This window comes from Dromaius novaehollandiae, chromosome 29 (assembly GCF_036370855.1).
Source record: "Dromaius novaehollandiae isolate bDroNov1 chromosome 29, bDroNov1.hap1, whole genome shotgun sequence".
Taxonomy (NCBI): Eukaryota; Metazoa; Chordata; class Aves; order Casuariiformes; family Dromaiidae; genus Dromaius; species Dromaius novaehollandiae.
The window spans coordinates 2,804,503-2,830,523 of NC_088126.1; the positions used below are offsets into that span (position 1 = coordinate 2,804,503).

General features: G+C 62.6%; 3 protein-coding genes across 4 annotated transcripts; all 3 read left to right on the forward strand.

The window, feature by feature from the left end:
* The first annotated feature begins 571 nt into the window (after positions 1–571).
* On the forward strand, positions 572–4,241 carry TAGLN2 (transgelin 2). Its single transcript, XM_064498870.1, has 5 exons — positions 572–727; positions 2,956–3,151; positions 3,232–3,406; positions 3,490–3,592; positions 3,680–4,241. The coding sequence occupies exons 2-5, from the start codon at positions 2,972–2,974 to the stop codon at positions 3,819–3,821; spliced, it is 600 nt and encodes a 199-aa protein (XP_064354940.1). The 5' UTR covers positions 572–727; positions 2,956–2,971; the 3' UTR covers positions 3,822–4,241.
* A 1,207-nt stretch (positions 4,242–5,448) lies between these two features.
* CFAP45 (cilia and flagella associated protein 45) lies at positions 5,449–16,741 on the forward strand. Its single transcript, XM_064498924.1, has 12 exons — positions 5,449–5,491; positions 5,716–5,832; positions 9,620–9,756; positions 11,902–12,043; positions 12,767–12,937; positions 13,505–13,683; positions 13,931–14,060; positions 14,385–14,531; positions 14,911–15,024; positions 15,686–15,879; positions 16,124–16,348; positions 16,567–16,741. Exons 1-12 carry the CDS (start codon positions 5,489–5,491, stop codon positions 16,688–16,690), a joined length of 1,683 nt encoding a protein of 560 aa, XP_064354994.1. The 5' UTR covers positions 5,449–5,488; the 3' UTR covers positions 16,691–16,741.
* Positions 16,742–19,595: 2,854 nt separating this feature from the next.
* Positions 19,596–24,290, forward strand: VSIG8 (V-set and immunoglobulin domain containing 8). Of its 2 annotated transcripts, none has more exons than XM_064498885.1 (7): positions 19,596–19,646; positions 20,237–20,412; positions 20,899–21,100; positions 21,251–21,415; positions 22,148–22,270; positions 22,472–22,625; positions 23,297–24,290. In XM_064498885.1, exons 1-7 carry the CDS (start codon positions 19,598–19,600, stop codon positions 23,463–23,465), a joined length of 1,038 nt encoding a protein of 345 aa, XP_064354955.1. In that variant the 5' UTR covers positions 19,596–19,597; the 3' UTR covers positions 23,466–24,290. The 2 variants fall into 2 exon arrangements, with proteins under 2 accessions (XP_064354955.1, XP_025967361.1); XM_026111576.2 differs by having other exon boundaries at positions 22,490–22,625.
* Positions 24,291–26,021: the final 1,731 nt, after the last annotated feature.

The window sequence follows — 26,021 nt, forward strand, 5'->3', positions numbered from 1 at the left end:
GGTGGCCCTGGCGCCCGGCGCGGGCGGCTCCGGCTCTGTTTGTTGTTTTGGCCGCGTTTTCCATGGAGACGAGGGTTGTGCAACCGCCGCCCTCCGTCCTCCCTGCCCCGCCGGGCGCCCCGCCGGGCTCCGTCCCCCGCTGCCACCGCAGCCACCCTGCCCCGCTGCCATCGAGGCCAGGCCGTGGTGTCCCCCGCCACCACGCCTGGGCCCTGTCCCCCGCTGCCACCACCGGCGACCACAGCCGGGCACGGCGCTCCCGCCCGCTGCCACCGCGGCCAGGCCCTGTCCCCTAGAACCAGCGCGGTGACCCCATGGCCAAGCCCTGTCCCCCAATGCCACCACGGTGACCCCGTGCCCTGCTGCCACCACGGCTTGGTCCTGCCCCCACGGCCACCCTGTCCCCATCACGGCCGCTTCCCCCCGCCGCATGCCGGACTGTCCCCGCTGCCACCCCAGCGACCCGTCCCCTGCCGCCAGGGCGACTCTGGGCCCGTCGCGGCCGGGACGGGGCGGCCGCTCTGCACTGGCCGCCCGGGCCGGGAGGGTTCGGCGGCGGCGGCGGCGGCGGCAGCAGCGCGGCGCGGCTCGGCCGGGGGGGTGGGACCCGCCCCGGGAGCGGGCGGCGCCGGGCCGCCCCCGGCCGCGCTGACATCAGCCGTGAAAAGGGCGCGGGCGGCGGCCTCCGCCACTGCCGCACCGGGAGCGCGGGGCATCGGCGCCTCAGGTAGGAGCCGCCGGGCCGCGGCCGCACCGGCACCGGCACCGCGCGCACGTGGCGCCGGCGGGCACCGGCCCCGGCGCCGCCGCGCTGCCCCGGCGGGGACCCGGGAGAGGGGGGAGCCGCGCGCGCGCGGAGCGGGACCGGGAGCCCCGGGGGGGGGGGGGGGGCTGCGACCCCCTTGTCCCTCCCTTTCTCCCCCCCCCGGTGTAACGGGGCCCGGGCGGTGCCGGTGCCGGTGCCGCTGCGCCCCGCCCGCCCGCCCGCCCCGAGCGGGCTGCGGCCGCGCCCGAGCAGCGGCTCCCGGGCGCGGCTTCCGGCCCGGCGGCCCCGGGGGGCTGCCTGCGCCCGGGCCCGGGGCCCTCCCCTTGCCGCCCCCCGGGGGTCCGTGGGGGTCGCGGGGTGGCCGTGTCCCAGCCGCAGCTCCCCGCCCGGTGGCTCTGGGGAGGGGGGGCTTGGTGGCACCCAGGGCGCCTGTGACCCGGCCAGGCTGCGGGGTGTCCCCTCCCCGCCACCCGCGGTGTCCGCAGGGTCCTCGGGGCTGGGGTGGGGGGACCCAGCCGGGCACGGTGCTGTCCCCCCCGCGCCGCCCCGCGCCGTGTCCCCGGAGCGGCCGTGTCGCAGCTGGGCTGGGCCCGGCCCTCCCCTCGGCTGCCGTCTGGGCAAGCCCCAGCCGCGCCGGGAAATCAGCCCTGTCTGCACCAATTTCAGCTCCTCTTTGTTTCCTAATCCGCCTTGGCCCCCGGCCTGGCGCTCCCAGCGCTCCGGCGAAGCGGCTTGTGGGGCCGTGGGGCAGCCGGGCCAGCGTCACCCGGGTGGCACCGGCGCTGGGGCCCCGCACGGCCGCTCCTCCGGCTGCTTCGGCCGCTTCTCGGCACTTGGAGTTTCTTTATTTATTTATTTATTTAATTTCCCATCTCGGTGCGGGGAAGCGGGCAGGGACGCTCGGTGCCACCGGCCCCGGAGCTGCGGCCGCAGCGGCTGCTGCTGCTGCTGCTCCGCCGGCTCCGGGCGCCGCGAGCCCCGCGCTCCGGCTGAGCGTAGCAGTGGGGCAGCCCTGCCCCACATCTGCCGCCCCCGCTCATCCCGGCCCCGTCCAGCACGTGTTGGCCTGTGCCCCCGGCCTGCAGCTGCCACGTGTCCCCACCTGGGACTGGGCCACCGGGGCCACCCGCCTCCCTGGGTTTCAGGGCAAGTGGCAAATGCTGCCGTGCTGCTGTGCCGTGGCGGGTGCCGCTGTGCTGTCCCCGAGGGGGACATGGGACGCCCCGGGTCACGTGGGGACTCAGCAGGAGAAGGTGGCACCGCTGGCAGCCGGGGCCCCGGAGCGCCCTGGCTCTGCGGCAGGGCAGCGCCTGGTCTCCGTGGTCCAGCGCCGCCGGGCACCTTGTGCCACCTCCGTCCTTCCCGACACGGCTCCGGCGCTGAGCTGACGGATGCCGCCGGAGGCGCGTTGGCGGTGGCGATGCCCAGCCGCGGGGGTGCCCACAAGGCCGGTTCCAGCGGGCAGGATGAGGCCCGTGCCTGGCAGGCGTGGGACAGGGCTGCCATCTCCTCTCGCCCTCCTCCGCGCGACTCACCGGGTGCTGCCGGTGCCGCCGGCCCCGGGCCAAGCTGCGTTCCCGGGGGCCGTGGTGGCTCGGCTCGGCTTGGCCATCGCATGGGTCCCGGCCAGAGGGACGCACAGGGCCGCGGGAGCTCGCTCCGGCCCTGGGCTGCTCCCGGATCTGGCACCGAGCCCGGCAGCGCGGAGCAAAGCGGCGAGCTCTGCAAACAAGCGCTGACCGGCAGCCAGCGCCTGCCAAGCACCTTTGCTCCGCGGCGGCAGCCGAGCCCCCCAAAAAAAGGGGTGCTGGGGCGGCTCGGGGGGGGGGGGGGTCTGACCCCGGCGTGGGGCGACCCGGGTGCCCGCAGGGTGCTGAGCTCCCGCGGGGAGCCCAGGGCCCCGCGAGGCCCCGCGGCGCAGGAAGCGGCGAGGGCTCTTTGCACCCCGCGGGCAGGGCAGGGCCGGGCCGGGCGCAGCCCGGGCAGCGCCTGGCACCGCCGATAAGGCTCCGCTCCGGATGTCCAGGGGGGCCGTGCCGGCAGGATGAGGCCCGTGCTGGCCGCTGGGGCTCCCGGGGGTGTCCCCGTCCCTGCTGGGACGCAGCCGCCCCGGGGGACCCCGGAGGGGGTGGCACAGGCAGCGTGGCGGGGGGGACGTCGCTCACCGCCCCCCCGGCTGCTGTTCGCAGACACCGCGCCGTCACCATGGCCAACCGGGGACCGTCCTACGGCCTCAGCCGCGAGGTGCAGCAGAAGATCGACCGGCAGTACGACCCCGACCTGGAGCAGATCCTGGTGCAGTGGATCCTGGCGCAGTGCGGCGGGGACGTCAAGCAGCCCGAGCCCGGCAGGGACAACTTCCAGCAGTGGCTGAAGGACGGCACCGTGAGTACCCCCCCCCCGGGGACCGGGCGGGCACCCTGGGCCCCGCGGCCCGGCCCGGCTCACTGCCGCCTCCCGCCCAGGTGCTGTGCCGCCTCATCAACAGCCTGCACCCGCGGGGCCAAGGCCCCGTGGCCAAGATCCAGGCCTCCGCCATGGCCTTCAAGCAGATGGAGCAGATCTCGCAGTTCCTGCAGGCCGCCGAGCGCTACGGCATCGCCGCCACCGACATCTTCCAGACCGTGGACCTCTGGGAAGGTGAGCGGTGACGCCGGGGAGGTGATGTGACGCCGGGGGGGTGACGCCGGGGGCGGCCGCTCACCCGGCGCGGGGCCTTGCAGGGAAGAACATGGCCTGCGTGCAGCGCACCTTGATGAACCTGGGCAGCCTGGCCGTCACCAAGGGCGACGGGCTCTTCGTGGGAGACCCCAACTGGTTCCCCAAGTAGGTGGTGAGGGGGTGGGGGGGGTCTTGGAGGGGGGTGTCGGGGTGGGGGGCCGCGCGGGGGGCTGAGCCGCGCCGCCCCCCCAGGAAGTCGCAGGAGAACCGGCGCGTCTTCTCCGAGGACAAGCTGAAGGAAGGCCAGAGCGTCATCGGGCTGCAGATGGGCACCAACCGGGGGGCGTCGCAGGCGGGCATGACGGGCTACGGCATGCCGCGGCAGATCCTCTGAGCGCCCCGCGCCGCCGCCGCCTCCTCCGCCGCCCTCCTCCTCCTCCTCCTCCTCCTCCTCCTCCTCCTCCTCCTCCTCCTCCTCTCCTCCTCCGCGGGGCCTGGTCGTGGCCTCGCCGCCGCCATGGCGCCTCCGCTCCCTCCCCGGGCGGCCTCGGCCCCGCCGGGTCCCCCCGCGTCGCCACGGACCAAACGGCCGCGCCGGGCCCCCCCCCCCCGGTGCCTCTCGGACCAAAGTCGTCTTTTTTTTATATATATACTTTTTTCTGGTTTTTGTAACGCCGCTGGCGGCCGAGCCGCGGCCGGGCCCCCGCGCCGGCCCGGCCCCGCGCGTGCAGGCCGCCGGCCCCTGCGTCCCGCCCCGCTCCAGAGCTGTCGCCTCGCCGGCCGCCGCCGCAATAAAGCGCCCGTCGCCTCTGGAGCCTCGTGTCGGTGCCTGCTGGTGACACGGGTGGGGTGACACGGGTGGGGTGACAGGGCTGGGCACATGGGGACAGGGTGGTGGGGCTGGGCGCAACTGGGCAGGGTGACAGAGGGGCAGGGTGACACAGCTGGACAAGGGGGGTGACACATGGGCAGGGTGACATGGCTGGGGACATGTGGGAAGGGTGACACGGGCAGGGTGACACAGCTGGGCACATAGGGGCACAGTGACATGGGGCAGGGTGACATGGTGGGGCACATATGGGCAGGGTGACATGGCTGGGGACATGGGCAGGGTGACATGGGCAGAGTGACACAGTTGGGCACACATAGGATGACATGGCTGGGCACAGTGCCATAGGACACAGTGACATGGTGGGGCTCATATGGGCAGGGTGACACAGCTGGGCACACACAGGCAGGGTGACACGGCTGGGCACATGGGCACAGTGACATGGGGCACAGTGACATGGTGGGGCACATGTGGGCAGGGTGACATGGCTGGTGTACGGCCATGAGCAGGGTGACATGGCTGGGCAGGGTGACACAGCTGGACATAGGTGGGCAGGGTGACACATGGGCAGGGTGACAGGGTTGGTGTACAGACATGGGCACAGGGACACGGCTGGGCACCCATGGGCCCCACGGCGGGGCTGGGTGCCCGCACGCACACATGGGCACCGCAGCACGTGGCACCGGGCTGTGCCAAGCGGGGTGTGCCTGGTCCACGTTCACACACGTGTGCCCACTGCTATCTGCCTGCACTTTGCACCCACGGGCATGCGTGTGTGCACGCACGCCTGTATGTGCGCACACGTGCGTGCCCACTGGATGCATTTACACGCGTGCGTGCCCGTAGCTGTGCACACGCGTGTGAGCCGGCACGTGTGCACGCGTGTGCCCACCAGCCTGTGCCTGGCCATGCAAACACGCATGTGAGGGTGTGTGCACACGTGTGCCATTGCACGTCTGCGTGCGAGCCTCTGCATGTGCACACGCGTGTGCCCAACACTGCCTGCGCGCACACGCGTGGCGGCGGGGCCACGAGCACCACCACCGCACCATAGAGCGCCCCCTCCGGCCGCCTAGCCCTGCCCTGCGCCGCGAGCCGCTCTGGCCTCGCCCCGGCTCGCCCGGCGCGCGCGCGGGAAGCCCCGCCCGGCGCGGCGGTTGCCAAGGGCAACGCGCGGGGGAGGGGGGGCGTTGCCATGGCGACGGGCAGCGGCCGCCGGGAGAGGCGGCGGGATGGTGAGTGCGGGCCGCAGCGGGGCCGCTGCCCCGGGCCCCCCCGGGCCCCCCCCGCCTGTCCCCTGCTGCGGTGCCCCTGCTGCCCCCGGGATCCGCAGCCCCACTCCCCGGGGCCCCCCCCCGTTCCCTCTCCCGGTGGTCGCCATCCTTCCCCCCCCCCTCCCCCGTGTCCCCGCCCGGTGCCCGCCGTGCCCCGCTCACGCCCCCCCTCTCCCCCCCCCCAGCCCGCCGGCGTCTCCGCGGCCCCGAGCGTCGCCTCCAGCCGCTCGCGGGGCCGCGGCCGCTACCGCACCAGGGCCCGGAGCACCGAGGTGGACGAGTCGCTGTTCGGGGAGGTTCGGGTAAGGGGGCCCGGGGGTGTGGGGGGGGGACGGGGCGGCGGGGCGCAGCCCCGTCCCGGCACGGCCGGATCCTGCTGCCCAGCTGCACGGTGCCCCCCGGCGCAGGGAGCCCCCCGCTCCCGTGCTCCCACCTCTCCCGTGGGCCCGGAGCCCATGGCCTGCGCCCGTTCCCGGTGGGGGCTCGTCCTCCCCGCCGCCACCAGCAGTTTGCCCCCGCGGTCGCCCCTCCGCCGACCCTCCCGGGTTAAAGCCTCGTCGCTCCTACAGAAGCAGCCCGCGCCGTGGGCTGCCCCTCTCCGAGCCCTTCCGCCCCTGCCAAGTCCTCTCGGGGCTGAGGGGACCTGGGCTGCTTCCACTTCAGGGCCAGCAGGGCCTTGCCCAGATGGTGTCCTGCCCAGCTCTTATTTTCCTGCTAATTCCTATCATTTGATGCAGTTCTTTAGGGTTTTTTTGACATTACTGAGCTGACGTTGTCATGAACCTGCCGTAACCCCAAGATCACCTTGGCGGTGATGGTGGGCCTATCTCGGAGCATCACTGCTGAGCCGGGCTCTGCACAGAAAGCTGCGGTGGCCACTTCCTTCCTTCGGTGCGCGAGCGGGTGAGCCGCTGCGTCTGCACAGATGCAGCTGTGTTAATCCCTTACCGCATTGTGGGAGACCTAAGTTCAAGTCCTCCCTCAAGCCAGGAAGGTGCAAAATCCATCCCTGCCTTCCAGGAGCACCACAACCACCAGGCTAGAGGCTGCGCGTGGCTCTGTCCTCGTTGACGCCTCACTCTCAGAAGATAATTAGTTAATTAGTGAGTAGTTGAGACATCCGCGTAAAAGAGAGAAGCCCACATTACAGGGCCTGTACATTAGATGGTAGTTGTTTAATGTGGGATATATAAAGAGTCTTTGGAGCAGGGGCTGGAAGCTTCCAGAGCAGCCTGTGGCCGACAGATTTGGGTTTTTCTTCTGGGAGCTATGAATTCAATTCCTTTGGATACCAGAAAGAATTGAAGCAGGTCTCTGACCTCCTGGCTGAGTGCCCTGGTTGTTGAGTTAGCAGATAAACAGAGAGCAACAGCTCTTTCCTCTCTGGTTCTTGCAAGGAAAACGCTCACTTCCTCCCCTCTTGTACCTCTGCTCTCCCCTGGCTGTTGAGAGAACGTGGAGAGAAGAGCTCCAGCCTCTGACTCTGAGGTGGAAGATGAAATTTTCTAGGCAGAGTGACCAGGGCCTTGAAATGCTGGAGAAAAGTGATGTTTTAGACAACCTCCCCCCGCCTTGTCTTTGCCCCAGCTCCTTTATGGACTCTCTCAGATGCTTCCCCACTTGGCAGGTTGGATTTATGGCTCCCACCCTGCAGCCTTGAGCTCTCCCCGCCCTTTTGTATTGTCTTTGCTCTCGTCTTTGACACACAGATACAAGGACAGGGCTGCAAATTTGGACACTTTACTGTATTTAGCCCATCTTACTGTCTCTTTGGCCAATAAAATGCAAAACTGTTCTTGTCCGGGGCTGCTCGCCCGCTGGTGTTGCAGCTGCAGCTTGCGACTGGCACGTAGCATTCGACACACTCATTTCTCCAAGTGGGTGTGTGTTTGTGGCTGGAACTTCCTATCGTATAGCCTTATCGCTCAGAACAAATCTTTCAAAAAAAGACTTGCCAAAAACCCGTTTGGCTTTTCTAAGTAATCAGAGGAGAGGAAGAAGTGTGGATTAAAAACTACCTCTGATTTGAAGTCGGAGGCTGTACAAGCCGTTCACTTGGTGCGGGAGGATGGGAGTGTGCGCTGCAAGTGATCTGAGGTCCGGGAGTCCTTGGAGTCACGTGCAAACAGGTACCTTGAAACGCTGTCAGCCAGAGGAGCCCAAGGCAGGTTAATAATCTGTTATCTCAGAGGCCTTCAAGGTAGTTATATAAAATGTTGCAATAATCATCTGAGTGCTAATTGGGTTCCTCGAGCTGCGTGATTGCACAGACTAATCTGCATCTACTCCAAGGAGTTCTCCTGGCTTTGAGGAAAACATAAAGGCTCGGTGCAATGAATAATGCTATAATCTTTGTTTGTACGGGTGTTTCGGTGTTAAACCCTTTAATTCAACATTTCACACTTAGGGGCCACAGTGACTGTTAGATAAGTGATTAATATTGCTGAGAACTAGTGTGTAAGAGGCGGGACGTTCCTTATAGAAGCTCCTAGAGCAACACAAAGTCAGCTGCACCGAGTGGCTGTACCTACATCCCGGCTTGATTTCTCTGGGTCTCACTTTGTGCCTGTTAGATGAGCTAAGCCTGTTCTGTTCCCTGTGGATGGAGTATTGCATGCTCCCCTGTCCTGGGTGCCAGGCATCTTCCCCTTAATCCGCATGTGCCGAGGAATCGATCCTGTTAACCTGTTCCCTTGAGTGAGAGAACAAAGAAGGGGAACAGCATCTTACTGCCCTGATATCTGCAGCTGTGGGCTACAGAGAGTCCTTGGTTCAGGATCACCAGACTGGTAGGATGGAAATCTTGGCAGCAGGTTACCAAGAAACTGTGCTCAGCGCCAGCCTGGTTATAGGAGATAAAGCGTTTATTCTGCCGGCTGCTCAGACTTCTAAAGCTGGAATAATAAACAGAAGCTCAAAGAGAAACACACATCTGCTTGCACCTCAGATTAGCTCTTGGGGGTCCTTTCACCACTGTGGTACAGCCCCTTGGGCAGGGATTTGGCTGGGAAGCCTGCACTCGTGGTGGTACGCCTGGAAGCCATCCTGGCTTTGGGAAGCTGTGCCTTGTACCCCAAAATTGGCTGTGCCAGACTCAGGCCACCTCATTGGGGACTGTCTAGCTCCATTGCTCAATGAAGAAGGAGCTTTGCTTTCCCCAGCTCTGCAAACCAGCGTCTCCGTTACTGTCTCGGAAGTGCTCCTGGGGTGTTCTTTCCTGCCCAGACAGCTAGCAAGGCTCTGATGCTGGGCTGTGCCTAACCCATCTCTACCTCTGTGTCACCCCAGAGACTGAGTGACACTTCACTAGGTGGCAGTGTCGGCTCGAGCAAAGGGACCTGGACCAACTTCAGGGCAGGTTGTACTGGGAGGGCTGGTTTCTGTCCAGGATCCAGCACTGGCAGGCCAGGAAGCAGGTTACTGTCTGCTGGTTTGTTGTCCTGCACTAGTGGCACCTCGAGGAGTTCCCTGCTTCCCTCTTGCTAGGACTCTTGTGCTCGCCCTCCGTGAGCTTGGCTCAGGCTCACTTTATTTCTGCCGTGTTTTTCCTGCCCCTGCCAGAGCCCAGGGTGTTCAGCAGGACACAGGTACCAGTCCCCACAGGTAAGGAGGGGGAGACTGCAACTGTTGTCAGCTCCAGTTAGCTGAGCCTGTGCTTGTGTGTTTGCTGGGTCTTGCCACAGAAAAGTATCTGTTACCTGGTTGTTTCCATCAGATTTGGGTGAAACAGGCTAAAAAGACTGGTGCCCACATTTTTCGGTTAAACCTAGTGCTGCAGGGTAAAATGGTATATTTTCAGTTCTCTCCCTGCTCTGGCCAGGCCCTCGCAGCTGGGGCCAAGTTGAAGCTGATGCTATCAAGGCAAAAATTACCTCCCTTGCCCAGATTTTGTTGAATTAGGTGGTGCGACAAGGTGCTTGTCAGAAAGCATCACGGATGCTCTCTGAAAACGGAGCTGACAGAAATCCATGTCCCCTTCGTATCTCCAGCCTGGCACGTGTCCAGTGTACCTCTGTGCACAGCGGTTAGGGAGACGAGAGATGGGTTTGGGGTGGTGGTGGCAGGGAGCAAATGTCACCTTCCTTGCAGAACCTGCAGCGGTCACGCTCTGGCAGCCCCGTCGTGATCCTTCGGGATGTGCAGACGGCTCAGAAAATGTCGTCCGCTTGTGAGCCCAAGCCTGAGACCATCCGTCTTGTCACCAAGGACTTCATCCGTGACCTCGTGTAAGTCCGTGCCTGAGTGTCAGCTCTGAGGAGCTTTCGGGAACTGGGGGCCCATGTGTCTGTCATAGCAACGTCTCTGTGTGCTGAGCTTGTCACGCCTGTTTGCAAGAGCGTCTCAGGGGAGGAATGAACAGCAATGATCTGATATGCCTGGCTTGGACAGCGACGGAGCTGGCAAGCGCTGAGCACTAGACGTTTTACAGAGGCAGTGAATCATCATGAGAACCAGTGAAAAGCAACATAAAGCCCTGAAGCCCTCTCAGCAGCCAGAAAAGCTCTTTTGGGACCAAATAACTTGTCAAAGAGGCAAACTGCTCTCCCTCACCAATCAAACATCAAAAATCTCCACGTGGGAAAGGCAGGCTGGCAGCGGAGTATCATCTGTTGCCCATGAATAGCAGGGAGCTATGTGTTTCTCTATGAGGATGTTTTATAAGCAGGGCTGAACTTCAAGAACCCTGGTCCTAATTACTGCACCTCGTTAAAAGCCTGCAGCACATAGACACGAATAAGGCCATTATCCTGGCAAGATCCAGTTTAGCCTAATTTTTACCTCCCTGAATTTTCTTTGTAGTTGTAGCTCTGTGCAAAGTTCATCTTCGCTTCCGGTTTGGAACTATAATGTAGTGCTCTCATAACTTGTAAAAACAAACATGGGATCTGCGCCATGGATGGCTTTGTTTGGGGGTTTTATGGAGAGTGAAATGATGGAGCCACTGATTCAGGTTCTCAAGACTGGTGGCTTATTTTGTTTGCCCAAATTCTTATTTAGTCATGTTGATGGAGCTGGGGGCCAATTTCCAGATGTGCTGCACAGGCACAGCCCCAGCTGAAGCTAATGGAAACTGTTTGTGCTGGTTTCATTCCTGAAAATCAAGCCCTAGACATCTCGAGTTGGTCACCCAAACACTGAGACGACTAAAGTAGTGGCCACTATGTCATTACATTTATTACTGCCGTTGTTACCATTAGCCATTCTTTAAAGTGTCCTGGAATCCGATGCTGTGATGCAGTCACTCGAATGATCATTATGCAGGTATCTGTTCGTATTCATATGGGTGGATGAAAGGTGATGCATAATAATAATGACTAAATTCTTAGTCCTGAACATCTTCAAAGTGCTCTATGCATTTTGTTAATACATGCTCCTGCACCACACGCGTCACCATGGTATCTGAGTAATACGAAGAGTAATTAGCTTCCTACAACTCCCCTGGAAAACAACCCCATATTATTATCCACATTTTTACAAGTGGGGAAATGGGGGCACCAAAAGCTTCGGTGATTTCCTCTAAGCCACAGCGCGAGTCACGTGTAGAGTTCGTGGCTCGCTTCCACTAAACGTCGCCGTCTCCTGCAAAGACCCAGTGACTGCTGGAGGGTCACCTGCCGGCACTGGGAGGGGAGTAGGTGCTCCGTGTTTGGGCAGTGCAGCATTTCCTATTGTCATGCCAGGATGGATTCCTAGGACAGTAGAGCCAAAGCTAAGCTGTGCTGTGCAAATCTGGAGCCTGACCAGGCTGCGTGTTATAAAACAGAACGAAAAGACTGCTTTTGCTTCCCAAAATCTCTCTGGATGGAACAAAGGTTTCAGGCTGAGAGGAGACATAAAGGGTCGATATGGGTAAGCCTGTGGTTTCCTTCATTGTGGGTGGAGAGCTCCAGAGATGCCCACTGTTTAGAGGCAGGGATGAGCAGTGTGTCCCACTGGAAAAGAGATCAGGGCTATGGTCACACTTTCCCTAAATGAAAGCTGGGAAGGTCTGAAACGCTTTCAGCATCTTTTGTCCGGGCTGACTAGGCCCGTGCTGAATGCTGTGGGGTTTCTGCAGGAGGCTTCTCGCTGCCCTGCTATGCATCCTGGCCTCCCCGGCATGGTGTGGCTTTCACTGGACTTTCTGTTTCTCCCTCCCCCCAGACCAGGAGAATCACGTCCCGTTCCTCACGCTGGGGGAGCCTGCAGCTCCGACGCTTTCTGCATTGCTCTCAGATGACTCCTAGTCGCTCCTGTAACCCCTGGTATTGGCAGCCCAGGCAGGTCTTGCTGCCAGGCAGGGAAATTAGTGGGTCAGGGAATGGAGGAGGTGTAGGAGACTCTGTGCCATTGACTGGTCTCTCTCTGTGCCCTGCTTCCCATGCCACCAGCGTCCCTGCAGAGAACCCGGCAGCAGCCCTTGTTATCGGCTGGGAGGATTTCCAGCGCATTAAAGAAGCATCTCGAGTCCTGACCAAGGAGGAGCGTGAGGCCGAGCTGGCAGCCCTCAAAGCGAAGAAGAACGCCGTTCTAGTAGGTATTTCTTCTTTAGTCCCTTCTTTAGCTGCTTGTAGACAGATCTCAGGGTGCTGGTGGAGGTGGATGTTCCCAGGTAGAGCCAACCTTTCGGGTCAGACACCCCAGCTGGGGCTGTCCCTGGAGCTCTGCTTGAGGACCATGACCTTCTTGCCTGCTCCCCATGTGCTGTGGTGCCCCGGAGACTGCTCGGCCAGGCAGACTCCTGCCAGACATCACCTGAGCCAGCCGTGCAGGGGAGGCTTGAAATCTCAGATCTCCTCGGAGCCCCCATCCAGCCTAGGAGGGGCTATGCCAGGATCCCTGGGTTTGCCTGGTTCACGGCTGGAGGAACCATCCAACGCTGCTTGCGTCTACCAGCTCCCCAAGCTGTCTGGCTGTGCTGTGATCCTGGAGGCTGTGATAAAGCCTCTGTGCTGTGTTTCTGCCACCTTGGAAGGTGTAGCCTCTTGATGCGCTTGCATTGGAGTGAGGCTTCTCCTTAAGCATGTGGAAAAGGGGCTGCCCAGTCTTTATGCCGCAGCTGGAAGAGCCCGCTGTGCTCCTAGGCTCCATGTCTGCGATGCAGCATGGTTGGAGTGTGTTCCTTTTGAACGAGGTTTCCCCGATGGCTCCCTCAGGCAGGCTCAGCACAAGACATGGTCACCCTTGCAGAGCTGCGTGGGGTGGGACTGCCCCGGGAGGGTGTGCAGCTTTCGGCAGCCTTGCCGGTCTCCTCAGGAAGCAGCCAGCGAGCGCAAGAACGCGGTGAAGCAAAGGGCCGTCCTGCAGCAGAAGAAGAGCAAGCTGAGTGACCTGGAGGAGGAAGCGCGGGACCGGGCCCAGCACCTGCTGCAGCGGGCGAACAGGATGCGTATGGAGCAGGAAGATGAGATCAAGGAGTTCAGCGAGGTAGGACCAGGGGCTTGCTGCCCTCCATCGTGCTCTCCCATCATCACCCGGCATCGCAGGGCCTTCAGCCACGCTGGGACCCAGGTGCTCTTCCTCTGGCAGAGTGGGGCGATGTAAATACCTGCTGGTTCATGAGGCTTGGGGCCAGGTTTATCCAGAGTGGGTGCAACACTGGTGATGTTAAGGCCTGCCTGAGCTGTCTGCTAGAACAGGCTGCTGAGAGCCCCCCGCAAGCTTTGCGTCCCCACCAGCGAGGAGAAAGGCTGTGCTGGCACCAGCTTGTGTTTGAAATAGCTCTATGTGCAGGATGGCTTCATATTGGACTAGTAGCACCCAAGCCTGCTCTCCCTCCTTCAGTCCTTTTGCATCTGAGGAACCAGTGGGTAGAGATTAAAGGCGCTGCCTCAAGACCCTCAGCCATTTCATGGCACAGCTAGGACTAGCTCTAAACCCTGCTCTACCTGTTGCCACCCTTGGCCTTTCTCTCTTTCCCTTTTCCACCTCCTCCTCATCCGCATGTCTGTCCCTGTTGCCATTGCTGAGACCAGAGGCCTGTTGTCCCCACAGCTGATCCTCAGTGCCAAGTGCCACATGATCCGTGACACGCAGATCTTGGAGAAGCAGCTAATCGCAAAGGAGCTAGAGGAGGAGGAGAAACGCCTGGCCCGGATGATGGAGGTGGAAAGACAAAAGGCCAATGAGAGGCAGGAGGAACTGGAACACAAGAGGAAGCAGGAGCTGATCAGGTTAGTGAAAGGGTCTCTCTTTCCCATAGAGGCATCCCTGCTTCCTCCTTGCCTTGCGCAGGAACTGGGATAACCTCTGGCCACCAGCTTCGTGCCACACCTCCCACAGTCGCAGCAGCTAGACCAGGGAGTGTCAGGCCGCAGAGGGGCACTCGTAGCAGACACTTCCCCAGATGTCTATGCTGACATTTCTGCTTCTGACAGTGGGGCTGAGCCAGAGAGAACCCTTTTTGCCTCTTCTTTACAGAGGGAAACAGGAGCTTGTGAAGCAGATCGAGCAGAATGCAGAGGAAAGGGCTATGAGAGCTGAGCAGCGGGACCAGGAGGCTCAGGAGATGCTGGAGTACTTGAAAAAGCTGCAGATGGAAGACTTGAAGGTGTGACGGGCAGAAAGCAGTGAGCCACTGTGGAGTAGAGGGGGCTGGAGTTAGATTTTCTCCTCGTTGGAAGGGTGTCCCAGTGCCGGGTAAGTTAGATTCAGTGTGTGGAGACAACAGTCAGCAGAATTAAGGCTCTGGTCTCTTGGAGAAGCTGAAAGAGACGTCTTTGGAAAGTGAACTTGAACCGATCAGCCCTTGGTCAACCTGAGCGTTGTTGCTGGGCCCTAAGGAAGGCGCCAGGCAGCTGCCACAGTGGGAGCGGTCTGTGCTGCGGCTCTTTCCCTGCCACCTCGCCAATCCTCTGCCTCGCACCTTTTTCAGGACTTGGAGCAGAAACACGAGCAGCAGAGGAAAATCCAGGCTGAGATTAAACGTATCAACAATGAAAACCAGAGGCTCAAGGAGGAGCAGCTCCAGCAGGAGAAGATGGCAGACCAGCGGGTGCTCGAGTATCAGAGGCAGAAAATGGTACTAGGAGGGGCAGAGTCAAGATGGCATCACCAACCCCTGCGCAGAGACGGCAGCCTGAAACCTGCTGTGCTTCAAGCAAAGCGGGCTGATATACTCTCCAGTTTTGTCCCATCCCATCCTGTCTCCCCCAGGTCCTCTGCCAGGACCTCAGTATTTCTGCACCTATATGAGGGGGCTGATGTGGTCCATATGTGCTCTGACATAAAGTAGATACTATGGGCACCGGTCTGCATGCAGTGCTGTGTGTGAGCACTGTGTACATGTGTGTGAATGCTGGGTGTGAGACTGCGAGTGCGCACACGTGCTGGTGCCAGCGTAGCTCCAGCAGGCAGCAAGGGTGTTGCAGGGAATTGCCACGAGGCTCTGTCCCACGTAGGCGCGGGAAGCTGAGTTTGAAGCAGAACAGGAGAGAATCCGTCGGGAGAAGGAGAAGGAGACAGCACGCTTGAGGGCCTTGCAAGAGAGAGTCCGGGACTACCAGGCAGAGAAGGTGAGCAGCTTGGTGACTTGTGCTTCGCTCCCGTGCAGTCCTAGCTTCTCTCACCACCTCCCTCGTCTCCACCCCAGCAAAGTGGAAGCTCCCCTAGATGTGGTGGGTATACCTGGGGTGTTGCAGGTCCAGGCCAGCACAGACCAGTGCTGTCCTGGAGTTGGGCACTGGCCATGACGGCCCCTGGACCAGAGGCAGGATGGAGCAGCCAGGGCTGAAGAGCTCTTCGCCTCACCTGTGCCTCTGGGAGAGATGGGAAGTTCAGGGAAACTTCCTGAAAAATATGCAACAGCTTGTTAAACCAGCCCCACTACCCCTCGGACCAGTGGGAAATAGTGTCTTGCTGCATTCCCAACCCTGGGAGAGGGCAGTAGGATCCCTTCATGCCTCCCAGCACAAAAGAGCTGCAGGTGGGGAGCTAAGTTCTTGCCCTGTCACATCCCTTTCCCCAGATGTGCTCTGCTGTTTGCTAGATCCCTGGTTACCATCTTGAGAGGTGAGCAGCAGCAGTGCCGTCTCTGTGGCTTTGGGAGAGAGGTGAAACCATGGTTGGGTTCTTCCCTACTTCCCCCCCCAAACCTGTCCACCCACTTGTCTCTGCTCTGATGTTGACTGGTGTGGTCCCATGGACCCTCCAGCCTTACAGCTATCCCCCTGGCAGGATGCGCTGAGGGCCAAGCGCAGCCAAGAGGCAGCCGAGCGAGAGTGGCGTCAGAAGGAGAAGGAGGCAGCCCGGAGGAAGGCAGAGACGGACGACATGCTGAAGCAGAGCCGCCTGGAGCAGATTGCCGCGCGGGAGCACAGCGTGGCCGTGCAGGTGCAGCAGGACCGCGACGATTTCGAGAGGATCCTCAGGTAAGATGGATGCTGCTAGGAGCTCGCTGGCAGGATGGCCGGTCCCTGCCTTGCAGACCAGGGCTCAAGGCTGCATGGGCTCCCGGCAGCACGAAGCCTGCCGGGAGGGGACACTGCATTAGCTCCCAGTGACAAAAGCCAGCGCAGTCCTTGCAGCTCTGGCACTGGCCAAGGCCTAGCGAGCAGGCGCTCGGGGCAGGGGCTGGAGGGGGGCTGCTTTCATCTGCCCCGAGGTCTCTCCCAGAGCCCAGCGGGAGCAGATCGAGAAGGAGAAGGCGGAGGAGGCGCAGAGGGCGGCTCAGCAGCTCGCCCATGCCAATGAAGTCCGGCGCCAGATGCGGGAGCATCAGCAGAAGCTGGTACAAGAGCGGGTCACTGCCTTCGCGGAGGGCCAGCGGCTGCAGGAAGAGGCCCGCCAGCGCAGTGAGCGCCTCACCGAGCTCAAGCGGCAGAAGATGCAGGAGCTCAGGTAAGGCACCGTCAGTGGCCACTTGGTTCCCTGGAGCCCGCTTCCATGTATCTTGATAAGTCCTTCCTGGCCTACCTCTGTCTCCTAACCCTTGGGCTCCCAGGAGGCAAGAGGTTCCTTCACATCCTCTTTAAACGGGATCCACTCCAGGGCTGTGCTCCTGAAGCCCCAACCCTGGTGTAACACAGGGTGCCTGATGATTTCTCTTCCCTTTGTAGAGCCTCTGGCATCCCGGAGAAGTACTGTGCCCAGGTGGAGCGGAAGGCTTTGAGCGGAGCAAGTGCAGCCCCTGGCCTGCCTCAGCCGTGCAAGGAACCGAGCACTGTTTCCCCAGCAACTTAGAAGTTTCTATTTTCTTAGATTGAAGTTTTATAAATGGAGATATTTATGGAACAGTCGGTGTCTTTCATCATTTGCTTGCTTTGGGTTCACATGCTGGGAGTAGCTCTATGAGCTTGACTAGTCTGAAGGCCTGTTGTCTGATCTACCTCTGCACCCAGGGAGAATGGGAGGCTGATCCTACATCTGTATCCTCACATCTGGAAGTAAAAAGGTGTCAGAGGCAGCCTATGTCCTCCGAGGGGGCAGGAGTATCCCCAGGCCCTTGGTTTAGCTGCCCAGCATCTGTCAGCGTCAGCACCAAAGCAAATCGGAGCAGGCTGGGCATTCCCAGCCCACACGGGGCGGCTTGGGCAGGCTTCTCATGAGCCAGGTGGGCTGTTTTCCATGCACGCAGCCTTGACATTGGCTCACCAGGGCTGCCACCATAGGTGCAGGGCTGTCACTGCCACCACAGCTCCGTCAGCCCTGGGAGTGTCATTTTCTCACCTACATTTCACCTCTAGGCTCTGCTGCAGTGGCCTTCTCCAGGGGCAAAGTAAGGAAAGCAGAGCTTGATGCAAACATTTAAAACCAATCTGGATGGGGACTGGCAGCCGCTGAGGCAAGGCAGGGCCGAGGGCTGGGATCCTACAGGAGTGGCTCTGATTAATTGCCAGAGCAGCCGAAAAATAAGGAGAGCCAGCAAAGGTGAGACTACCCAGGATAAGGGGATGGCTTGGAGGACTCTGCTTGAGCCTCAACACTGCTCCAGGGTGGATAAATGCAGGTGAGGAAATGTCACAGCCTCTTGTTATCCCTTCCCTGTCTCTTTTCTTCAGCTGCTGTGTGTCTCCAAGTAGTGATGGAGCCAGGCACTGCTGGGCTGTGAAATTCATCTTGGTAAGGTGCATGAACTGAACACGCATCACTGGCACTGCAGGACATCCAGGACATGTCTCTGCCACCTAAAATGTAGTACAGGTAGTCAAGAAACCCAGCCCGAAATGTTCCCCAGTAGCCACCAAACTCTTCAGGTCCCCTTGGATCTTTTGCACCAACAGCTGGTCCAGAAAGTGTCTGCGGTGCTCAGCACCAGGCTCGGCTGCCCTGATCTCCATTGCTGTCTGCGTCCAGGTCCTCAGAGGTGGTGGCCACACACTGGCCGTGTCACTCTCGGTCATCGCTTCGGCCGGGAAGTCCCAGCCTTGTTCTAGCCCAGGCTTAGCCTGGAGGGTTTCAAAGCCACTGCTCCCACCTCGCTGAGGGTGCTCTGACCACTGGTGGGAGGGTCATTGGGGTGGAGCAGCTTCCCCACCCTTCCTGCATGAGCCCGGTGCCCCGCGCTGAGGAATGCAGGAGTCACCAGCCTGGGGATCCAGCAGGGCCAGGGCGCCGCGCCGGCAAGGAGCCCCAAGCTGCGGTGAGCCATGGCCCCGTCACACCGCAAAGAGCACCGTGCCGCTGGGGAATGGCCCGGACATGCACTGGGGTCATGAAATCATGGGTGCTGCAAAGCCTGTGCCCCGTTCAGCCCCGATTCCCAGCACAGTGCCAGCAAGGGTTAACTGGCAGCAGTGAGCTCAGCTTGGGGCCAGTAAATGGAGCAGCATGTGGCCCCAGGGAGTGTTTGGGACTGGCTAGGCGGTGCTGCCGAGCTGGTTTTGGCAGTCGCAGTTTGGAAAGCACCATCGCGGTCTGTGCTGTGCCGCAGGCCAGTGCGCAGGATGAGCCAGACTTTGGGACTGACCTCTGGCTCCCAGGACCAGAGCATCCCTGCGTGCAGGGCTGCCAAGGACCAGCCCGATCCGGGGACTTCCCACAGGGCAAAGCATCCTGACCCTGGCCTCCTCCACCCTGCTCGAGGGCATCCCTGTCCTGGCCTCCTGCATCCGCACTGCAGAGCATCCCCATCCCAAAATCCTCCATCCCCACTGCAGAACATCCCTGTCCCCAACTCCTCTGTCTTCCACTGCAGAGCTTTCCTGTCCCCAAATCTTCCAGCCCTGTTGCAGAGCATCCCTGTCCCCAGCTCCTATCCTCAGATCAGGGCCAGCTTTCAGCCTCTCTGTTCCTCATCCCCTGGTTCTTCCCGGCTCTCCCACTGCGCTTGGAGCTGCATGTCCACCCTCATCTGCTGAGCACGCGTTGGGGTCTGCTGTCCTCGCAGTCGTGCCACCACATCCCCGTGCAGTGAGCCTCGGCGTGGGGGACCGACTGGGCCATAGCGCGGCATTTCAGCAGGGCCGATGGTGCTGGCTGGGCTCGGTGGGTGCTCCAGTCCCCGTGGGACCCCAGCATCCCCGTGCCCGCTCACCGAGGGGGCAGGACTGGAGGAGGGAACTGCGGGCAGCTTAAACCCATGTCAAACCACACCTTTAAGCTCCTACAATTGCCCTGAGTCCTGCTGGGACACCAAAATCCTTTTGGGACCTGTGTTGAGCCAAGCCGCCTTCTTCACGCAGCGGGGGCACAAGGCCGAGCTCGGGCTGCTCCTGGCAGGTCCCGGGCAGCCTTTTCCCACCGGCCACGCTCATCCCTGCTGGTGCCTGCGCTGGGGCTGCCGGCAGCCGGACACCACGGGGCCACAGCCCCCTGCTCCCTGCTCCGCTCCGCCGGACGGGTGCCCCCAGCCTCGCCGGGTGTCCCCCGCGGGTGCCACCTGCAGCAGCCCCCAGCTCAGCTCCGGCTGGAAGGGAGCCCACGGCACGGCAGCGCTTAATTAGCAGGTAGGGAGTGGAGCAGGGCGGCATCGCTCGGTCACAGCTTGGAGCCACTCAGTCATCCCAAAGGCATCCGCCCCACAGGGAGGAGCGCCCCGGCCCAGCATGTAAAAGCAGCCCCGCGCGGCCGGGCTGCCCCGTCGCCTCGGAGCCTCCTCCGCTCCCGCTCGTCCTCCCTGCCCGCGTCTGCCGGCACGGCTGCAGCGTCATGGCAGGGCACGGCGCTGGCCTGCTCCTGCTCCTGGGTCTCATGCCAGGTAGGCGCCACCGGGCTCCCGCGCCTCCCCGGGGTGCCACCGAGGGATGCCGAGCACCCGGCCGCGCTCCCGCAGCGGCGCTCCCAAGGATGGACGTGTCCCTGCCCAGCCCTGGAGCACCCTGGGGTGCCCGGCCGGGTCGCAGGCTGGAGACAGAAACACCCTGCAGCCAGCGGAACAGCAGCCAGAGCCCATCACGCTCAGGGAGGTCCTGACACCCGCTCTTTGGACATGGCACGTCCAAAGCCAGGCGGCTGGCGTTGAATCCGGCACCGTCACACGGTGCCGACGGCTCAGCCTGCCCCAGCGGGTGCCCAGTCCCAGTGCTGAGCCCCAGTGGATGCCGGGTCCCGGCGGGATGCCCAGCCCTGGCTGATGCCCGGCCTTGGCGCGTGCCCGGCCCTGGTGGATGCCGGTTCCCGGCGGGATGCCTGGCCCTGGCACGTGGGTCCCTGCAGCGCTGTGCCCCGTCCCTGATGCTGGTGCTGCTGGGATGCGGGGATGGGGTGCCAGGGCTCTGGGTGGGCTGTGCCCTGCCTGGGCACCCACGCGCTCCCTGGCCAGCGATAGCAGTGCCTTTCTCTTCCCAGCTCTTCTGCTGGCTGTGAGGATCAACAGCAAGGGCCAGGAGGTGCTGTACCTGGCTAAGGGTGACTCCGTGAAGCTGGGCTGCCCCTATGTCCTCGAGCCTGAAGACAACGGTCCCCATGACCTGGGCATCGAGTGGATCCAGATAACGCCCGAGCGGACGGGCCCGGAGAAAGTGGTGAGTGTGCTGGGTGCCCACGGCAGCTCCTGGGTGCGGTTCACCCTTTGTGCCTCAGTTTCCCCTCTGCCCAGCTTGGGGGGGGGGGTGGTGCACCTGCACGGGGCCCCCACCCAGCTGCATCCTGCAGCCATGGGAAGGACCAGACAGAGCCCAGCGGGGTGAGCAGGGCCAGGCAGAGCTGGGCAGGGCCTGGAAGGGTTGGGAAGGACCGGGCAGGGCAGGGAATGACCATGCAGGACCAGGCAGGGCTGGGGAGGATCTGGCAGGGCAGGGAAGGACCAGGCGAGCAGGATTTGCCAGGGCCAGGCAGTGCCGGTGGGTCTGGGCAGGACCAGGCAGTGCAGGCAAGGCTGAGCCGTGTCCGGCAGGGACAGGCAGGATGGCTCTCATGGAAATGAGGCATTTCCCATCCTGGCTAGCAGCCCCAGCTTGCCACCAGCCTGGGCTGGCCCTGCTCAGCCTCACCACTTGCTCCCTGGCCAGTTCCTGTCCTACCACGACCATCACGTGAACTACGGCAGCGGCTCGGGGCTGCGGGACCGAGTGTCCTTCGTGCAGAACGACCCCAGCCAGTACGATGCCTCCATCCGCCTGGCCGACCTGCAGGTCTCCGACACAGGCACCTACCAGTGCCGCGTGAAGAAAAACACCGTAGCCGTGCACGAAGTCATCGTCACCGTGCAAGGTGAGCCCCTGTCCCTGTCCCTGAGCCTCAGCAGGTTTCCCCAGTGCAGGGGTGATGGTGCGGCACCCACCGCCGCTGCCCCGTCCCCCGGTGGCCCTGGGACCCTCTTGCCACGGCTCTGCATCGCTGATGGCGTTTCTCACCCTGCAGAGAAGCCGGCCACCCCGCAGTGCTGGATTGAGGGGGAGCTGACGGAGCGCAGCAGCGTCCTGCTGCGCTGCTACAGCCGAGGAGGGACCAGCCCCCTCGCCTACCACTGGGCCAAGCTGGCCGATGGCTACGGCGGGGGCCGCCTGCCCCCTGGCACCATCCAAGGTAAGAGGTGGGGACGGGTGCCAGCGGGGCTGCATGCATCCGGGGAGCTTCCCTTGGGGACAGCGGCCCTGTGGGCTGGAGGGAGGCGAGGGGGTGCCCATGTCTGGTGGTGCCTGCGTCCATGAGTGCCCATGGCCATGTGTGGCCATGTCAGCGTTTGCCCATGTCCATGTGCGCCCATGTCCATCGGTGTCTGCGGGTACCCATGTCTGTAAGTGCCCATCTCCGTCTGCACCCATATCCATGGGTGCCCATGTCCATGTGCACCCATGTCCATCAGTGTCTGTGGGTATCCATGTCTGCAAGTGCCCATCCTGTCCACGGATGCCCATGTCCATGGGTGCCCACGTCCATGTGCGACCACGTCTGTGGGTGCCCATGTCCATGTGCACCTGTGTCTGCCCATGTCTGCATGTTCTCTGCATGTTCTCCTGTTTGCATGTGCTCATGTCTGAGTGCCCACGTCTGTGAGCTCCCATGTCCATGTGCATCCGTGTTTATGGGTGTCCATGTCCACGCGAGCCCATGTCCACATGCAACCTGTATCCATGCATTCCTACATCTGTGCTCCCATGTCCGTGTGTTCCCCTGTCCGTGTGCACCCCTCTCCATGCGCACCCATCTCCATGGGCACCTGTCTGTGTGCACCCACGTCAGAGGACTCCCCCGGCCCCGTGCGCGGCAGCCGTGGGGGCTCTGGGGAGCTCACAGCACCATGTCTCCCCCGCGCAGGACGTGCTCCTGGCGACCTGCTAATCCGCAGCCTGTCGGAGGCTCACGCCGGCGTCTACCAGTGCCGCGTCACCAACCGCGTGGGCTACTCGGTGTGCCAGCTCAGCCTCCACCCCACGCCAAGTAGGTGCAAGCGGGGGGAGGTCCTGCTGCGAGGGTGCTGCTCCCCGAGGCTGCCAACCCCAACCAGAGCTCGGGCAGCCGGGGCCCACCCTGCGCTGGCTCTGCTCCCCGGGGGCACCGCGACCCGGGGCAGCCCGGCCGAGGGCTGCCCCGGGAGCTGGGCCGGTTGTAGGCAGGCGGCAGGGATGCCGGCGGTGACAGAGTTTGTTCCCCCGGAAGGAGGAAGACAAGCGGGCATCATCGTGGGCTCCATCCTGGGCTCCCTCCTCCTCCTCACGCTGCTGGGGCTCCTCATCTGGGCGCTGATCTGCCGCTACCGGCGGAAGGAGTGCCAGCGGGCGTGCAGCGACTGCAGGTGAGCGGGCACAGCGCGCCCAGGCCGGCAACCGAAAGGGGCCAGCGGGCACCGACAGGCGCTGGCAGGTAGCACTGGGCACCACTGGGCATCGCTGGGTACCACTGGGCGCCGATGGTGACCTCGGGGGACCTCCAGGCGATGATGGGCACCACCAGGTACTGCTGGGCATCGCTGGGGACCACTGGGGATCAGCGGTCACTGATGGGTGCCACCAAGCAATGATGGGCCCTGTGGTCACCAGTGGTCACTGATGGGTGCCACCAAGCAATGATGGGCACTGTGGTCACCAGTGGTCACTGATGGGTTCCACCAGGCGATGATGGGCACTGATGGGCATCACTGGTCACTGACGGGTGCCACCGGGCAATGATGGGCACTGATGGGCATCACTGGGGACCAACAGGCACTGATGGATGCCACCGGGCACTGATGGGTGCCATGGGGCACTGATGAGCATTGCTGCGTATCACTGGGCAATGACGGGCACCGCTGGGTGCTGATGGACACCGATGGGTGCCGGTGGGTGCCACTGGGCTCTGATGGGTGCCACCAGACACCGATGTGCACCAGCGGGTACTGATGGGCACCAACGGGTGCCACCAGGCACCGATGGAGGCCGTTGGGCACCGAGGGTTGCCACCAACGCTCCCTTTTCTCTGCTTCTCGAGGAGCAGCACGGGCGGCACCATGACCCGACCGTGCAACGTGTGCCACCACAGCTACTCGCCCCACGGCGTCAGCTACATGCAGTGCCAGCACGGCGAGAGCGACGAGCGGGCGGCCGCCCTCATATGCAACGAGGGCCTCCGGCACCAGGTCACCTGCCCGGCCCTGTGAGCCCCGAGCAGCAGCGCCGGCCTCCACGGGACCCCCGAGCCACCACTGCCACCAGCCCTGTCCCACCCCGAACGTCCCCATTTGGCTCCCCGGTGGAGAAAGCACCCGCGGGGCTAAGCCCGAACCGAGCGGCGCCGGGGAGCCAAAGCGATGAGCCGAGCCCGGCCAGGGCTGCCCCGTGTGGCAGGAGGCACGGGGCCGTCCCCGACGCTCCGCCGAGCTCGCGGGGCCGGGGTGACACAGCCGGCTGCCACCGCTCCGGGATGCACCCGCCGCGGAGGGATGCCCCAGCCCGGCTCCCAGGCTGCCGCGCGGGGTGACACCAGCTCCCTCCTTGCCGCCGAGGGCTGCTGGTGCCCAGCCTGGCATTGCCATGCAAATTGGGATGATTAATTCAGGTCCACCCCCCGCCCCTTCCTTTATGAGACACGATTTTAACCCAGCCCTCAGTAATCTTGTCGTTTGGGTTCATCACTTTTTTTTTTTTTTTGGCCCCTTTTTTGTATTTTTTCCCCATCAATGGAACAGCTTTTGGAGCGTTTCTGCAGCCCCCTCACTCTGGAGGCCCCCAGCCAGGCCCGCATGATTTCAGCAATATTTATTTCTCCTGTCCCCGTCCCCGTCCCCGGCATTTGCTCAGTGTCGAGCAGAGCCGCGCCAGCCCAAAACGCCCCGGTCTCGCTGCCCAGCAGCCGCCCGCTCCCGGCCTCGGCGCGGCGGATGCCTCCAGGATTGGCTTAGCGATTGTGTGTTATTCGAGATGCTGCTGACATTGGTACCAGGATTTACAGTTCGGAAAATGAAACAAAATAAACCAAAAAGTGAATTAAACCCCGCTGCCACGTTGTGTTTCGTCGCGGCAGGCGGTGGAGGAGCCCCGGGGAGGTGGCAGCATCCCTCTTTCTGGCCAGGCTGCCACCTTTGCAGCCCTCCAAGGGCTGTGGCATCCGTCGGGAAAGACCCAAGGGAGTCCCAGGCTTTTCCCGGGCTGTGGAGCCCTCCTGTGTCTGCAGCACTGATTTACTGAAATGGGATTGGGGAAGGAAAGGCTAATTTTGGAGGCAGCTCCTGCAGTGCCATCCCAGGGGGATTTTGCACCCCAGGTCCCGCGCTGGCTGGTGTTTTTAGGGTCTCAGACCGTCGCCGTAGCCCTGAGCCTTTCCTCCGGGCAGGCTGAAGCCCGTAAATCACCCAGCAGCCGACTCCGGCCCAGCACGCTCGCCGGCCCCGCGTCCCACGTCGCCGCTGATGCAAGCTCCCGCGCCGGCACGTGTCAGCACCGGCGGCCGGGCGAAGCCCCAGGGACAGGCGACGGCCTCGGCGGCACCCGTCACCACAAGGGAGTTCCTTGCATCCCGACCGCAAACGCCAAAAGCCTGAAATTAAGCCCTGTCCTAATCCCGATCCTGTTCCCCAACCTTTAGAGTCGCTGCGCTCCTGCTCTCACCCGCCGGTGACCGAAAACGGGCACGTCCCAAGGCCGGTGCAGCCGTGTGGCTTCGGTCCCACCGGTCCCTGCGGCTGCCCGAGAGCCGAGAAACCCTGGCACCAGCAGCTGAGCCCGTCCCAAAAGCCATCGCCATCACCTGGTTGAGGTCCCCACGAGCCGTGGGGCAGGGGATGATGCTGGGGGGTTGCGACCTTCCGCTGTCCCCGAGCGTCCCCACATCGCATGGGGACGGACGCGCTTGGCACTAACCCTGAGCTGAACGCAACCCCAAACCCTAGCACTAGTCCAAACCTCACTGCTAAACCTAATCCTAGCACTAATCCAAACCCTAAACCTAACATCAGCATTAACAGTAACCCTAGTGCTGATCCTAACCGTAACATTAGCCCTTGTGCTAAGCCTAACCTTAGCACTAACCTCGTCCCCACCGAGCATCGGCCACCCCTGTGAGCCGCACGCCCCGGCGGCAGAGCGCTGAGCCCCGGGGACCCCGGGGACCCTGGGGACCGGCACACCGGGGACGGAGCCGGCTCCTCCAAGCCGGACAGCACCAACCCATCCCTGCTCCCCAGGCCAGGTCGGACGGGTCGGACCGGCCCCGGCGCAGCCGCTTTGAAGCGATGCTTCATCCCGGCCGGTGGTAAATTCCCACGCGCCGCGCGATGTTATTAGGCAGCGACTGAAAGGTTGATCGGGGTCCGAGGGCCGGAGCAAATTAAGGAGGTAACAAAAGCCCGGTTAAATAAAGATGGCAACCGGTGTTTAATAGAGGCTTGTTGCAATGGGACACGCAGATGACACCAGCTTGCAGGACAGTGTTTTGCTCCCTTTTCGTCTTCCTTATTCACCTCCAACACAGTAAAAACAGCACAAGTGCAGCAAAGCTGGAGTTGACCCAGCCCTGGCCTCATCTCAGCCTCCGCCACGCTGGCGAGACCAGGGGGTCCGAGCTGGGGTCTCCACCGCGGAGCCCTTTGGGGCAGCCAGATGTGCCCTGGATTTGGGGAAATCCCTCCTGATGGAGCAGGGTGAAACCCCCATGTGCTGCAGCCCCCCCCCCCCCAGGGTCACCCGCGTGGTCCCAGTGCCATGGCCGGCTGGGCACA

Bases quoted from the DNA above. Each gene is read 5' to 3' on its own strand.
- TAGLN2 (XM_064498870.1), top strand. From the start codon at position 2,972: ATGGCCAACCGGGGACCGTCCTACGGCCTCAGCCGCGAGGTGCAGCAG. The intron at 3,152-3,231 runs GTGAGTACCCCC...CCTCCCGCCCAG, and splicing joins AGTGGCTGAAGGACGGCACC to GTGCTGTGCCGCCTCATCAA. The intron at 3,407-3,489 runs GTGAGCGGTGAC...GGGGCCTTGCAG, and splicing joins GACCGTGGACCTCTGGGAAG to GGAAGAACATGGCCTGCGTG.
- CFAP45 (XM_064498924.1), top strand. The intron at 9,757-11,901 runs GTAAGTCCGTGC...CCATGCCACCAG, and splicing joins GACTTCATCCGTGACCTCGT to CGTCCCTGCAGAGAACCCGG. The intron at 14,061-14,384 runs GTGTGACGGGCA...CACCTTTTTCAG, and splicing joins TGCAGATGGAAGACTTGAAG to GACTTGGAGCAGAAACACGA.
- VSIG8 (XM_064498885.1), top strand. From the start codon at position 19,598: ATGGCAGGGCACGGCGCTGGCCTGCTCCTGCTCCTGGGTCTCATGCCA. The intron at 21,101-21,250 runs GTGAGCCCCTGT...CTCACCCTGCAG, and splicing joins AGTCATCGTCACCGTGCAAG to AGAAGCCGGCCACCCCGCAG. The intron at 22,271-22,471 runs GTAGGTGCAAGC...CGGCGGTGACAG, and splicing joins CAGCCTCCACCCCACGCCAA to AGTTTGTTCCCCCGGAAGGA.